Source organism: Nicotiana tabacum, chromosome 7, assembly GCF_000715075.1.
Source record: "Nicotiana tabacum cultivar K326 chromosome 7, ASM71507v2, whole genome shotgun sequence".
Taxonomy (NCBI): domain Eukaryota; kingdom Viridiplantae; phylum Streptophyta; class Magnoliopsida; order Solanales; family Solanaceae; genus Nicotiana; species Nicotiana tabacum.
Window position 1 is genome coordinate 18,569,410 of NC_134086.1, and position 15,457 is coordinate 18,584,866.

At 36.1% G+C, this 15,457-nt stretch overlaps 2 protein-coding genes and 1 long non-coding RNA gene across 4 annotated transcripts; 2 read left to right on the forward strand and 1 right to left on the reverse strand.

The window, feature by feature from the left end:
- The first annotated feature begins 396 nt into the window (after positions 1-396).
- LOC107781550 (CASP-like protein 5B3) lies at positions 397-6,161 on the forward strand. Its single transcript, XM_016602272.2, has 3 exons — positions 397-970; positions 5,478-5,610; positions 5,709-6,161. The coding sequence occupies exons 1-3, from the start codon at positions 840-842 to the stop codon at positions 5,901-5,903; spliced, it is 459 nt and encodes a 152-aa protein (XP_016457758.1). The 5' UTR covers positions 397-839; the 3' UTR covers positions 5,904-6,161.
- A 1,446-nt stretch (positions 6,162-7,607) lies between these two features.
- Positions 7,608-10,309, forward strand: LOC107781570 (uncharacterized). Its single transcript, XR_001647038.2, has 4 exons — positions 7,608-7,798; positions 8,039-8,213; positions 9,299-9,773; positions 9,855-10,309. It is a non-coding gene; the product is annotated as an uncharacterized LOC107781570 (long non-coding RNA).
- Positions 10,310-10,431: 122 nt separating this feature from the next.
- On the reverse strand, positions 10,432-14,316 carry LOC107781558 (transcription factor bHLH104-like). Of its 2 annotated transcripts, none has more exons than XM_016602290.2 (5): positions 14,073-14,316; positions 12,068-12,148; positions 11,681-11,737; positions 11,113-11,275; positions 10,432-10,894 (listed from the first exon to the last, which is right to left on the reverse strand). In XM_016602290.2, the coding sequence occupies exons 1-5, from the start codon at positions 14,189-14,191 to the stop codon at positions 10,649-10,651; spliced, it is 666 nt and encodes a 221-aa protein (XP_016457776.1). In that variant the 5' UTR covers positions 14,192-14,316; the 3' UTR covers positions 10,432-10,648. The 2 variants fall into 2 exon arrangements, with proteins under 2 accessions (XP_016457776.1, XP_016457771.1); XM_016602285.2 differs by having other exon boundaries at positions 11,681-11,758; positions 14,073-14,315.
- Positions 14,317-15,457: the final 1,141 nt, after the last annotated feature.

Below are 15,457 nucleotides of genomic sequence, written 5' to 3' on the forward strand. Positions count from 1 at the left end.
GATTTTCCCAGGGAGAGAAAAAAAAAATTATGTGAACAAAGTCATACTCTTTACTCTTTGTGTTCTAATTTATATAAATCTATTTGATTAGACACGAATTTAAAAAAATAAATAAAAAATTAAAATATACGATCCTAAATAAATTATGTAAAATTTATGTGAATATAATTCTTTTAAAACTTGTAATTTTAAATATGATATAATATTTATATAGCTCTTAGCTTCTCATTAAGAAATTAAGCTCAATTATTTTTAAATTTAAAAAAAAATTATTTTTGAAATAGATTAAAAAGAAATTAAGTTCGCATAAAATCGGATCAGGGAGTATTTTTTTTTTCCCTTTAATTGGGAAAGGCCATGGGATATTTAACAAAACAGTGCGTGTAATTGCACAATCCAAGTTTCCAGCTAGCTGTTCTCTCTCCTTTCCTATACCAACTCCCCCCACCCCCCACCCCCAAAGCCACCTCACCCTTCTCTTACCTCATTGTACTTTTTTTCGAAAATAGGCAAATTCTCATAGATTCTTGAATTTTAGCATCTGGGGTATCAAAATCTTTAACTTAACTTGGTGTTTTTTTTTTTCTAGCTCAAAAGGGTACTTTTCTTTGTTTAATCTTGAAGCGGTTGTAGTAAAGTAGCTAAGATTTCTTGATTCGTCAGTTTGTTGGAGAAAAGTTATAGTTTTTGGTTGTTGCTTAATCAAGAACTTAAATTTGTGTTTTAATTTGCTTCAGAAATGGTTAAAGAAAGGTTCTTTGGATAATTTTTTTCTTAGTTGGGTTTTTTTAACCCATAAAGAAGGATAAAAGTTGATTTAAGTTTGAGGAAATATACAAATGAGGGATTTTGCTGGTACACCTGGAACTTTGACTGGGCTATTTCTGAGGATGGCTCAGTGCTTTTTTGCTGCTGGTTCAATTGCTTCAATGGTTACCTCTAAAAACTTCTTCAATGTCACTGCTTTTTGGTATTTCTTCCTTTTCCTTTTCTAAATTCTGCATTTATTTTTGCTGTGTAATTTACTTGTATTGACGAGCTATTTCAGCAAATGAATAATTTTGTTTAGCTCATCTCCTATTTCTTTTTGAGAATTAGTTAGTTACCTTTACTCAAACTAGCAATTAGGTGAGTTGTTTGGACCCTTTGGGGAGCCTTGACGTAACTGGTAAAGTTGTTGCCATGTGACCAGTAGTTGCTCGTAACTGGTAAAGTTTCGAGCCGTGAAAACAGCCTCTTATAAAAATGTAGGTAAGGCTGCGTACAGTAGACCTTTGTGCCAGCCCTTCCCCGGACCTGCGCATAGCGGGAGCTTAGTGCACCGGGCTGCCCTTTTTTTTTTAAATTAAATTTGGACCCTTTATTTGGTGAGGAATGCATGATTGAATCAGTATACGAATGTAGAATCAACTAAGCCAATTCTCAGTTTCTTTTAAATCTTGATGCAGTTCTTGCCATTGTTCTGCTACTTTGGTAGGTGCGCAAATAGTGTTTACCTTGTTAATATTTATGAAGTTCGTGAGCAGAAGGAAGTCTAGTGCCAGTAAAAATTTGTTGAGTTTCAAATGCTTCAAGCTCGTAAAGGTCTAAAACTTTAGAAAGCTCAGTCTTCTTTCCTCAAGGACAATCAACAAAAAACTTATATATATCAATCAACTATGCCTCGAACCTAAATTAGTTGGGGCTGCCTCTTGGATCCTTTGTATTCGCTATGCTTTGCAAATCTCATGTAAGCAAAATTAATAAAGAACAGAAATAAGAGGCATAATTGAAGCATTCATACAACCGTATCTTAAGAGGCAAAATTAATAAAGAATAGAAATAAGAGGCATCATGCAAACTTTTCCCGAGTTAACAAAGAGACTGATTTAATCCGATAGATGTTTTCTTCAACCTTCTCGTCTGAATATCATTGTAAGAGTATTTTGGTCTACCCATGAAAGTCACCTCCTCATGAGCAAGAGATCTGAGCCACAATGTACTCATCAAAGCATTCATTCCATGTTTCAATGCTTTTAGCTTTTGTGCAAATCAATGATCAGTTTACATCCCAAAGTTATCTCAACTCTCAACCATCTTTTCTGCTCATTGCATTATTGCTGTAACACTGAAAATTTTCTCCATTTATCAGCAAGATTACAGATTGTGAACCTAGCGGAAATTCTCGGCCTACTGGCCAAATTGTCAACTTGGTTTCAACACTATTACTGCAACTTCTCAAGGATTTAGGTCTGTCTTAGTCTAAAAATTAACTCAATGATGCAATACCAACCCAAACACTTTCATGACTCATGAGATTAAAGTAAAATTTTTATTTCAAGAATTTGTCGAATAGTTCCTAGGAATGATGTTAGTCTTGATTTAACATAGTAATGGCTATTCAATTTCCTTATCGAGAATCCCAGAATACGAGAGAATAACTGGTTTGTCTCTCTTCTCTTGTGTGTTCAATTGAAAAGGAATGGCTAACTTTGGATAACAAAGCATCTCCTCTTAGCATAGCTCCTTTACCATTTGGTTCAGAAAATCTTCTTTTTATTTTTTTTATTTTATATATTTGGTGTATTTGGTCTTTAACAGGGAAAGTATGTAAATAGCATTTCCCTGGACATGTTTCATGTTTGTAGCCAGAACTGCATTATCTGTTGAAGGAGCATCATAGATAATGTAACTTAATGTATTAGGTTACTTCTTTTTGATGAAATAATTGGCTTCATTGATGTCATCAGGAAGATGCAAAATATTACAAGAAGCAGAAGCATAGAAGCTTCAAAAAGCAAAAAAAAAGAACACCTGTTAGCATACTACATATATGCTAACTTAGATACAAAGAGCTAACAAAGTTCACAAATGTTTCGGGGGAATCTACAGGGGAAACATTTGCCCAGCTAAATAAAAACAAAAGGCATTTAGCTTTTAGGGCGTTGTTAGGAGTTGAAAGTCCATCAAAGCATCTTCTATTTCTTTCATTCCATATGCTCCAACAAATACAAGCAGGTATCATTTCCCAGACATTCTTGATGGTCTTATCAACTTTCCAGCTGCCCCAGCTCTGAAATGCCTCCTTCATGTTGTGAGGCATAACCCAGCTAATACCAAAAACAGAGCAAAACATGCTCCAAATATCTGCTGCAACTCTACAATGTAGAAATAGGGGGTTGTTGGTTTCTGCATCCTTTTGACACATGTAGCATCTATTAACTAACTGGAAGTTCCTTTTAACAAGGTTCTCCTGAACATGCCTCATAAAGTGCAGTCCAGCTGAAGCAGATGACCTTGGGTGGTAGTTTCTCCATATTAATTTCCATGGCCAAAGATCGGTAATTCCATTTCTAGCCATTATTAGTCTGTACCCTGCCTTCACAGAATACCTACCATCACTTGCTCCTCCCCATCCGAACTTATCTGTGATGTGCTCATTTACTGTGACGCCATGTAGTGCCTCTAGCAGTCGAACATAATCAGAAACCTCCCAGTCCTGCAAATACCTTTTCAGAGTAGCATTCCAAATGGGGCCATCCTTATTTTGAATGATTATAGAGTCGGGATCACTTGCAATCTGGAACAGGTTAGGATAGTCAATCCTTAGGGCTGAATTCCCAAACCATTTATCCTTCCAAAATTTGATTTGTTGTCCATTCCCAAATGTAAGGTGGTGGTGATCAGAGAATTCCTCCCAAAATCTGCGTATGCACTTCCACACTCCCACACTCCCACACTCCCACTTGTAATCCTATTTGTCCTAATCCAGTTACGAAAGTTTGTTGTTTTGATCCTATAAGGGAGGTATAGCCTAGTGGAAAGGACCTTCCACTTCCAATCATAAGGTCAGGGTTTCAAGTCACATGGAGCAAACTGAGAAAAGTCAATGTTTGGTTCCTGATTAATGGGGTTTGGGTAGTTGGATTTTGCCATATCAAAAAAGTAAAAGTTTATTCTTTTGATCCAACTGACTACTAGCTGTAGGCAGTGGCGGAGGCAGGATTTCCGCTAAGGGGGTGTGGCTAGTGAGAATTGAGTTAGCAATCTCACAAAGGATTTGAATCCCCTTGACCACTGAGTTATGCTTTTGGGTTGTATCAAGGGGATTTAAAATATAATATATAGAGGCACAAAACGGATTTTGCCTTATATATACCGTGAAATGTTCTGACGAAGGGAGTTCGAGCCCCTTCCGCGCCCCTAAAATCCGCCCCTGGCTGTAGGTAGAACCTGGCCTTATCAATGGCCATTGATGCCCAAACCGTTACCGGTTGTTCTCTCTAATGCGAAACTCAGTCTAACAATGTTGGTCCGAGTATCAGCCTAAACAACTTTTTTGGTGTTGTGAAATAATAATTTAAATGCAAACTGTACAGTAATTGCTTGTGTACCTAAACCTTATAAACTCTTTTAACTTTGTCTCCAGTTTGGGTTTTCAACTTGTACTGGTGGAAGTATATCAAATACTCCTCCTTGTAAAGCTGGATAAAGTAGAAATCACCCGTATGTTAATAACGCTTTAAAGTTTAGTGAAGGGATAAAAGCTTCTAAAATGACTTTTGAAAACTTGGCTTTGCATTAGCTACCACTGTCAATATGTTGGCGGATGTCAAGAAATAGGTTGGAAGTCGTTCATAATGTTGCATGTTTAATGAACTTAGACATGTTCGGAACAATGAAAGCTCAAGCTTAGACATGATGTGGAAGGCTTGACATGGAACATTCAATCTAGTCTTTAGCCTTTACTGCTCTTTAGCCAATATCTTTTACTGAAAACACTATGCAGATTGGAGAGAGTTGCTGCCATGTGACCGGTCACGGGTTCAAGCCGTTGAAACAGCCTCTTGCAGAAATGCAGGGTAAGACTGCTTGCAATAGACCCTTGTGGTCCGGTCCTTCCCCGTACACCTCCGCATAGCGGGAGCTTAATGCACCGGGTTGCCCTTACTATGCAAAGAGAGTGGAAACCATAGAAACAACCAAAAGTAAGGAAAAAAATAATCAAATAACCTTCATTAAGCACTAATGGCCATTTTATCACCTCGTGACTCATGTCTTCCAGCAAGTGGTCTTCCTTGATTTATGAAATAGTTTATCTCAATTAGTTATTGAACCTTGCTAACAGTGGCGAAGCCAAGAATTTCTCCAAGGGTGTTCAATATAGGTTATATAACTCTAAAACCTAATATTTTGCCTATATACACAGTGTAATTTTTTTACGAAGGGTGGTCAATTGACCACCCTTAAGAGAATGTAGCTTCGCCCCGGCTTGCTAATTTCAGTGATTTTGTGAGTTATACATGTTTAAGACACCAGTGACTTATGCATGGTCTTGCATTCTGTTTAAGTAAAAAAATCTTAAATAGTACAGGTTTTGATTGTTGATATATCAATATGTCCAATTGATCACTCCATCATTTTCCCAGACTACTGTGTTCATATGACAATAGACTGTTGGAATTTGATGATTTTCATATGCATGTCATTTATTGCAGCTACTTAATTGCTTCAATGGCTTTGCAAGTTATCTGGAGTATCGGACTTGCCTTTTTGGACGCCTATTTCTTGGCAAAGAAGAAGGCTTTCCACAATCATGTTTTACTGAGCCTCTTCGTAGTTGGAGACTGGGTTAGTATCTGCTGAATGACAGTACGCTCTAAATACACAAGAAACATATTGCTTTACTAATTCTCTTATCAATCTCCTTGGAATGTATGTACTTGCAGTGTACAGCAATACTAACGCTCGCTGCAGCTGCTTCTTCAGCTGGCATCACGGTGTTGTACTTTCACGACTTGGGAAGTTGCAGTTTTGGCGAGGAATGCACCAAGTACCAGTTATCGGTTGCATTTTCCTTCCTCAGTTGGATAACGATTTCCATGTCTTCTCTAATTATGTTCTGGATATGGGCTGCCGGTTAGACATTTCCACAGAGTACTTCCACATTTGTTCCCATGGTCTTTCATTACTATCCAATTTTGAAGTGTGAATAGGAAAAAATTAGGATTGAGAGAGTGTTCATTTGTATACTTATACTCCAGAATATTTTTTTTTTTCCGTTCCTCGTCCGTATAGAAGAAACTGTAATTGATCACTTGATGTTAATTGAGGAAGGCCTTTTTGTCCTGCTGACCTAAACTCAACAATATTCATGGATCGTGGTTATGTTATTTGGCTTTGTAACTCTGATTAGCGCGGGATTAGTTTTGGCTCGAATTCTGTATGTGTGTGTTAAAATTCATTTGATAAATACAAATAAATTGATTTCGAACGCAATATATCAAATGACCATGGTAGAATTCGGAGGGTTGGGGGTCATATGGTTTAAAAACAAGTTATGCATGGATTGTAATATAGGGATTAGTTATGCAAGGGTTAATAATGCAGGGGATGTAATGAAGAAATTGTTTTTATCGAATGTTTGATTCATTGTATTAAAAATTGGACATATTCTTGCCTCCAACTCCTATGAGAGTTAAGCAATGTAGTAAGTTGAAGGTACGCAATGAACCAAGGAATATGCCTGAAAAGAACATACTTTGTCTTTCCTATGCATATAATCCAACATATCATACAAAGTGACAACAATAATTGGTGAAGATTAGATTGATTTGTCCTTAGTGACAACAAGCTTCAATATATAGTAACTATGTGAAAGGTTGAGTGGAAAAGAAACCAATGTTTTATATGAAATTTAAGGAACCGAATAACCTTGAAAGATAATCAGATGTAATAATGATGTTTTATATAAAGATATTGTGCTCATGGTCAATAAAAATATCTAACTTCTCGTACTTTTTTAAACCAGTTTGCGTGTACCTCAACTATTTCATCGAATATCTGCTAGCTTCCACCAGCATAAATACCAAATAACTCTGCCCATTAAAGCTAAGGTAAATGGAAATGGTTTTTAAAGTTTTACCTACTTTATTGACCGCTAGATCACACCTTTGGGTGCTTGAGTTTTGCACTCAGTTCTCTAACTATCAATCAATTGACTTGTCTTTTTTAAGTGACAGACATGGAACATGGTGCACCTTGGTTAAGTGGTATAAAAGGCCTCCATTATTATTCTTTGTAATCTATATTTCGATTCTTTTTTCCAATTTGTAGTGCATTAATAGTACACTTTAAATCCTTATAATTTTTCTAATAAATACTCTATTGATCAGACCGACTTAAATGGAGCAAAATGATCAGTGATGGTTCATGTAACCGACCCTAACTTATTTATGACTGTGGTATAGCTTTTTTGAACATTATATTAATCATCAACAAGGAATTCTTGGTGCTACGAATATTATTGGTATTAGCATTAAATTCGCCTTCTCCTATCAGCATCACTGCAACAATTTTTTGTTTTTAATTTAACTTCAAGAATAGTTAGGTACAATAACATGTATCCCTAAAGAGCAAATAAGAATATATCTTTCATCCCTGGTAAATAGAAAGTTTAATTACCAAAAAAAAAAAAAAAGAATATATCTTTCAGTGTTGGAAAAGTTCTCAGGTTAACGATAAGAATAATGAAAAGAACAGGATACTAACAACAACAAGCACTTGGTATCAAAACTCATTCCTCTATATAAAGTATAAACTGCTTAATGTTGGTGTTTAGTTTGTTTAAGGCATAGAAGAGCATAGGGATTGATGGCTATGAAGACATACATAGGAACTTACAAAGAGGTTCAGGCCTCACATCCTTATGGTTTTGGCTCAAATTGCTTACACTTTTTTATACTTCATAACTTAAGCTTCCTTCAGTTCTTGAGCCGAGGGTCTATGGAAACGGCCTGTCTACCTTCATATGGTAGAGGTAAGGTCTGCATACACATTACCCTTCCCAGACTTCGACTGGGTTTGTTGTTGTTGTTATTAACGGAAGCTTCCTTCAATCATGGATCATGGAATGAATCATCATGTCTACATAACTTATCGGTCTATTGTAGCTGGTTTTGCCATTCTACCCTTTGCCTATTTTCTTGAAAGGTATATCCAAGGTCATCTCCAACCCAAATAACATGCAGACAATTGTTTCATTTCTTCATTAATGTAGGAATGCAGGTGCTCTTAGCTTTACAAGGAGGCAAGACGGGACCGGTGTCGGGGCAGGAGAGAACTAGGATGAAATGCAGCAACCATTTTCTGATGCTTCGGTTGCTTTCTGCAGAAAGACAAGGCCAAAACTAACTAGCTTTGGTGTTGCAGATATTTGTACTCTCTCTACTGGGGTAAGCTCAGTTAAAAAATATATATATATATATATATATGCTGTTTGATGAGGAATATTTTAACAGCCTATACTTCATTACAGAGCGAGTTTAACACGAAACATGTACTTTGTGAGCTTTAACTACAACTCTCCAACTCTTCTTGTCTCAATGGTCAACACTATTGCTGCCCTAACATTTGTGCTAGCAGTCATTCTAAGTACTACAACAACAACAATAACAACAACAACAATCCAGTGTAAATCCCGCAAGTGGGGTCTAGGGAGGATAGGATGTACGCAGCCTTACCCTTATCCTAGAGGGTAGAGAGAATGTTTCCGATAAACCCTCGGCTAAAGAAGATGGAAGAAGCGCTGCTAGCAATTCATAGCAAGATAATATATTTAGAAAACCAAATTGAAGATAGCAATAAAGAATATGAAAGAAGTACCGATAGCAAGACAATATATTTAGAGAACTAAATCCAAGGGTCTAATAGCAATAGAGAACAAGATATGCGATAATATCAAACTCAGTATAAAAGGGTACCATACTAACACTAATACTACCTAACTAATGGAGACAAAGAGAAACGCACGACTACCTACTAACCTTCTACCCTAATCCTCAACCTCCACACCCTCCTATCCAGGGTCATGTCCTCTACATGGAACATATGAACAAGAGATAGCTGAAATCACAGTTTTGTGTAGGTTGGAAGATGCTAACATCCGAGATCCTCTGGTGAATAGCAAAAATCCTAGGAACAATGGTTTCCTTGGCTAGGCATCCTGTTGTGACAATATACAAAGGACCTGTTTTGAAAAACATAGGGCATCCTCTCATCTATATCGAGAGAGGGAATAGTGTTGTCCACGAGAACTGGCTGAAAAGCTTGACTCTCACTGTTGTTAGCTGCATTACATGGTCAATGTGGTACATCATGCAGGTAGCTATCATGAACTTCTATTCTCAACAAAAAAAAAATGGACGTAAAACTTGCATGAATAATGGAGATTCCTCAAGTAAGATATGTAGGAACTAACTACTGTTTCTGAGGAAAGATCTCCTCCTAACACTCACAAGCTTACACTTGGAATTTACAGGCTTACACTTTGAGAAGATATCCGGCACAACTATCACTGACTGCATGGATGAGTTTTGTCGGTGCAGCACAATCAGCTTTCTACACAACAATAACAACCCAGTAAATCCCACAAGTCGGGTCTAAGGGGGTACTGTGTACGTAGACATTACCCCTACTCCGGAGGAGTAAAGAGGCTGTTTCCGATGGACCCCCGGCTCAAGAAGACGAAAAGAGACTAGATCTATGTTGCTCGGACTCTCCGAAAATGTGGCAAGATACGTGTCGGATCCTCCAAAAGTAGTGCACTTTTGAAGCCGCTACATTTTGGAGAGCGCGCAACATAACAATAGTTCAGTAACAGTAACAGAAGCCAGAAAGATAATACCAGCATCATAGGAACCAAAATATCAGTTTTCTACTCAGTAATCCTATAACACAAAAGAACAGCTTGGACCATGGGTTTCAACATTGATTTCTGGTCTACCATGTATGGGGTAAGAAAGGTCCAATAGTTTCTCTTCAAAAAACAATTCAGCACTTGCACATTTTGATTAGAATCTGTGTAACTGAAATAGGGAATAGTGGTCTCGGGTTTAGTAGTCTACATACAACACTGGTGCACTGAGCAAAAGGGACCTGTTTTCGCAACGGTGTTCAACCCACTCTCAAGTCTCAACCATACAAGTTGCAGTTCTAGCATATTTCGTCCTTGGTGAAAAGCTCTACACAGGCAGGTAAGCAACCTTTTCATCATATCCTTCAAACTTATGGATAGATACTATATATTGACTCCCCTCCCTTGGCTTCTTCATAGTTTTACTTCTATATATTTTGACACCCCCTAGTGAAAATTCTGGTTCCGCCACTGGTCTCTGCCCTTTATCTGGTGAGAAACAACATGACTTCCATACCTAATCTCACGTATGCTCACCTCCAACGGAAGACATGATTTTCTTTTTCTTTTCTTAGTTTGGGATGTTCAATTAGTTATGTAAGATGTGGCATATTAAAATAGCAGCCAGTTCATTCATACTTCCGTCAAGTCTTATAAGAATCCAAAATTTAAAAAGCTCATAATCAATTGTATCACATAGTCCGGATAAACCAAAATTAGAATGTCTACTTATTGCAAGAGACAAACAAAAATGCAGAAGCCAAAAGGGCAAAAGTCATGTAGCAGATGTAAATCAAATCCAATTCCACCTAGATAAATTATCTGCCATGCATGCACCTCCCTCAAATTAAATATCGAGAAAATGGAGAGGCAAACAAAAGGAGGCAGAGATGAGTAAAAGTAAAAATAGATTAACATGTTACCACTATTTACACGAATTAAGAGGCATATGCCGTACATCATCTTGCAAGATTCTCAAGCAGCAGGAGGCCTGAGCGCATGATCTTGAGATGTGTCTCGGGAAGATGGCGGTAGATACTGCCACATTGGCACATAACCATAACTTGGGAAAACTGCCATCTTATTTACTGCCGGCTGATATGCTGCTGGATGGGGTGGAATAAAACTTGCTGGAGTAGCCGTAGCTTTCAACTCTTGCTCCATCCTCTCTTTGTCTGCCTTCAGTGCGAGTTTCTCTTCACGAAGTTCATTCTTCTCTGCCTGTTTATAAGAAAAAAAATTTGGCTGTTACATCGTACACTAGATCAGAGGAAGGAATTAAAATACTCAAGAGTAGCAACTCAAAGTTTCTTCTAATTTCGGCAAAAGGGAGTGTCATATAGTTAGTACTCAAAACTGACAGTCACAGTAAATTTTACAAGTTACTTTAGCCTTTCAACCTTCCCAGTACCATTAACAGCAGGAAAATCATATCTAACCTTCAACGTTTTGATCTCTTCCATAAGCTTTTGGTTCATCTCTTTGTATTCCTCAGATTCAGTCTTCAGTTCGTTTAGAACACGAATAGCATCGCCAAGTATGGCCATTTTGTCTGTTTTTACAGGTCTCCCAGGTTCAAGAACAGAACATAGCTCTGAAAACCTGCATGACATTAAACAAGATTCAAAAAAATTGATTTAGAACACCAAATTGTCACTTTAAGTACGTTTTAACTAATAGCAAAGTGATTTAAATGCCACTCAGAAAATGACACTTCTCTTTCTAAGAGTGCCTGTCATCCTTCTCTATTTATGATGTATATCCTTTTCAAATTATAATGGCCTCTTTTTGACACACTCGGCTATACTTAGAAGAACTTATACCAATGGCTGCTCCAAGTAAGACTGCCCAAACCAGTAAGAGAACAAGGAAGCTATAAAATTGCAACGAGCTACATCCACGCTTAATCTACAATGTCGATGTTACTGTGTATGGTAGAAAATAATAGAAAAATATCTGTTTTTGAATGCAGAGAGAAAATATGAGTTCATATGAGCATGATAATACCTTTCATTCAATTTTTCCCTTCTTAATCTCTCACGGCAGGCCTTGCTCCCTTGTTTGCTGCAAGATTCATTTCGGCCTCTGTTAAAAACATAACAAAAGAAGACTCAGTAAAAGAAATGCGAATAGATATCACTTTAGTTTCCATGACCTGATTAACTATAAAGTAGTGCTGAAATTTACACCAAAATACCAAACTGAGAAACCCGATCCCTCCCATTTCTATGATTTTAAACACATCTGAATACTAATTCACTTGGTATTTATTCCCTTAATATCATCATGGCAAAGCTAGTCATCCCCATGAAATAATAACCCAAGCATATACATAATTTTCCACCTTTTAAGAAAGACAAAGATATAGTTAGAAGTATCTATATTTACAAATACCTCTTTCGAGGGCATTCTGTTTCTATACACTCCTCCTGAAATGTAGCACTGCTGAGAGGTGCCTCGAGTTCTGTTACAGCTCTGCAACCCAAGGATCAATGAGATACAGAGAAACTTATAAAATAGATTTATGGAACAGGGTCTATATCATCAATTTGAACACGACATATTAACGCAAGGAAAAATCATCAACCCCAATGGATCAGGAAGAACAAGAAAGACAATAACATTAGGATAGAGAATTCCCTTTCACTTCGTCTAACTACCCGATTAGTAAAATTCTCGAGAAGACCATTTCTCTTTAATTCTCCTTGAGCTATAGCTACTACAGAAAAAGTCTTACACAAAACCAAGTGAGAAAAGTTAGTAGAAAAAAAGATCATAAGCCTTTCCCCCTTTATTATGTTTTTTCTTCTTCTCATGTAACAAGAGTTGGGGGTCTATTGGAAACAACCTCTCTACCTTCGCAACCTTCACAAGGTAGGGGTAAGGTCTGCGTACACTCTACCCCTCCCAGACTCCACTTTGTGGGTAAAACCTCTCCTGATATTAAGGAAAAGAGATCTAGTGTGGTACCAGGGATCATTCCACGAGAGAAGTGAAATTAGGTGAAGGAAGACTGAGCAATGATAAGACAATAAGTTGAAGAAAAGGAAATTCAAGAAGTCCAAGATTCAGCTCTTATCTAACAGGAAAAAAGATTTAAGAAGCACAATGAGATGATTATGAGACGATCGAATGTTTTCTCTCGCAACAAGATGCATGTGAACAATAAACTTGCATATTTTTTTGGCAGAGTTGCATTAATTTATGATGCACACGAACTTATGATGAATCAAGTGTTTCCTTCGAGCAGTTTCAATAGTAAAAATATTTTCTAATTCTTCATATCAAGATTAAACAGAAAGCTTCCCGAATATGATCGTGCAATTTCAAAGGAAAAAAAAGAAGAAGAGGAAAGCATAACTTCATGCAGTAATCTAGTAATTTTACTTATACTCTGAAGCATTGTAGACAACCTTACAAATAAAAATAATTCATTTTTCATTTCTCTCTCCCTATTTCCTTATTCTAACGTAGAACACAAAAAGTCCATCAAATTATATGTAACAAATACTCAGGATAATTCAACCAAAAAATCGGAAAGGAAAGCAACTGTCGCAGAACGGCGGAGAAAAGTGGGCTTGTTGGTTACATCTAAATGAGCATTACATCAAGCATATGAAAATATACGAAATAAAACACTAAACAAACAAACAAGCTGGCATTTCGAGAATCGAGATAATTTGAATGAAAGATAACTTGAAACTAGATCAACAAGATTAATTAACTAGCATGTAGGTGATTTTCAATAAGATTAAGGAAAATCTCTTCTTTTTTTTTCCTATAGATTCTGATTATTCCTCTCAAAAAATACAATCAAGATTAAGCTGTATTAAGTGATAACTGAAACATATAAAAATTAAAACAAAACACAAGCCCCACTAAAATCAAGCTATATTAAGAGATAAATTGAATGAGCATATCATAGAATCCCATAGAAAGATCAAATTTTTACAAGCTAAACTTAAAAATTAAGCTGTATAAAAAGAACCCTGCAAGATTAAGCAGCACTAAGATTACATTGAACAAACATAGAACAAAAGCATATAAAAATATTAGATTTTTACAAGCAAAAGAAAAATAAAGTAAAAGCAGTAATTAGAAAAAGAGTATAAATTTTAAAAAAACAACTACTATATTAAGAGATAATTTACATGAGTATATAATAAAAGCCTAATGAAAAGGTTAAATTTTTACAGATAAATTGAACGAGTATATAATAAAAGCCTAATGATAAACTCAAATTTTTACAAGCTAAACTTGAAATTTAATCTAATAAAATCCCACAAGATTAAGCAGAACTAACAGATTACATTGGACAAACATAGCACTAAAAGCATATAAAAAGGTTAGATTTTACAAGCTAATTAAAAAAATCAAAAAGGGTATAAATAAAAAATACCTCTGGTTCTGGTTCTGGATTTGATCATTCCAAAAGAAATCTGAAGGTGCCTCATCTATAAAACTGTTTATATCAATTAAGTCCCAATTATTATCTCGAAATGAATCTAATTGATCCATTTCGAAAAATCAAATCAATAAAAAGGAAAACTAAAAATCAAATATTCATGAAAAAATTAAACCATAAAAGTTGTGAATCTTTTTTGGGGGAAAATTTTTCAACGATAGAGATGACAGAAGATGAAAAAAGAGGAGTCACAAGTCTTGATTCGGTGGCGGAAGCGAAAGCCAATAATTATTGGACACGTGTGAGTGTGCGTCGTCCAATTATTGGTGGCGCCGCATTTTTCCACTGTGATTTTGATTTTTGATATGATGGCCAGGTAATTTCATATGAGGGAAAAAGAAAAATGGAAATAAAAATAAAAGGTAATCTTCAATTTCTTTTTTTTTAGGATAAAACTAAAGATGAGTGTTTCTAAGGAATTGGTACGTTATCAAGAGATTATGATTTAAACTGTGTTGTGACAGCTGATAAAATTAAAGATATAATTTAAATTAAATTAGTTCAAATTGAGGCACGTATTTGTTTCAAAGGACAGTTCCATTGGCTTTAGGACTCTTACTATCCAATTAAACTTTTTAATCCCTATCAACTACTTGAAAAATAAAAATAAATTAAAAGCAAGGGACGGGAGAATTACCGCAAAACAAGGGTAAAAGTAATTTACCCTTTTCATCTTCTCTTAGTTTTCTTGAAGTTTTTTTTTTTTGGTAGTAAAGATAGATATTCTATTAAACAAACATACTACACAAGGTAACCCATTATTAGTACTAGTTATATTGTTTGTAGTTCCAACAAGTGAGTTATCATTACAAAATTCAAAAACATTTTGGCTTCTGATATAGCTTCCAGATGCATGCAATGCAGGTGGATCTGGCAAGTCATATATACAAAGTGGCAGCAAGCGTGTAGTAGATACACCAAACTTATCTTCATCCCATATTGTACTAACAAAAGTGGTGGTTTGTCAAAAATCTGCATAGTAGAGTTTCCTTCCAAAAAGCTTCCTGATTTTGCTAGTTGATCTGCTAATCTATTCTGCTTTCTGTACGCATGGCTTACTATTGGATCATGTAGCTGCCTCAGCAGGCGCCTGCAATCATTTAGGAGATTAACATGTATTATATTATTATCATGTAGTAGCCTAAGTACCTCTTTAGCGTCAATTTCCACTTTAAGTGGTGTTAGATTGTGTTGCTGCAAACTTAAGTCCCTGTAATAGAGCAAATATTTCTGTAGTAATAGACGATTGAGAAAGTACTGTACCTGAGAAACCCAAAATCCAGTTTTCCTTATGGTCCCTAATTATTCCTCCAATACCA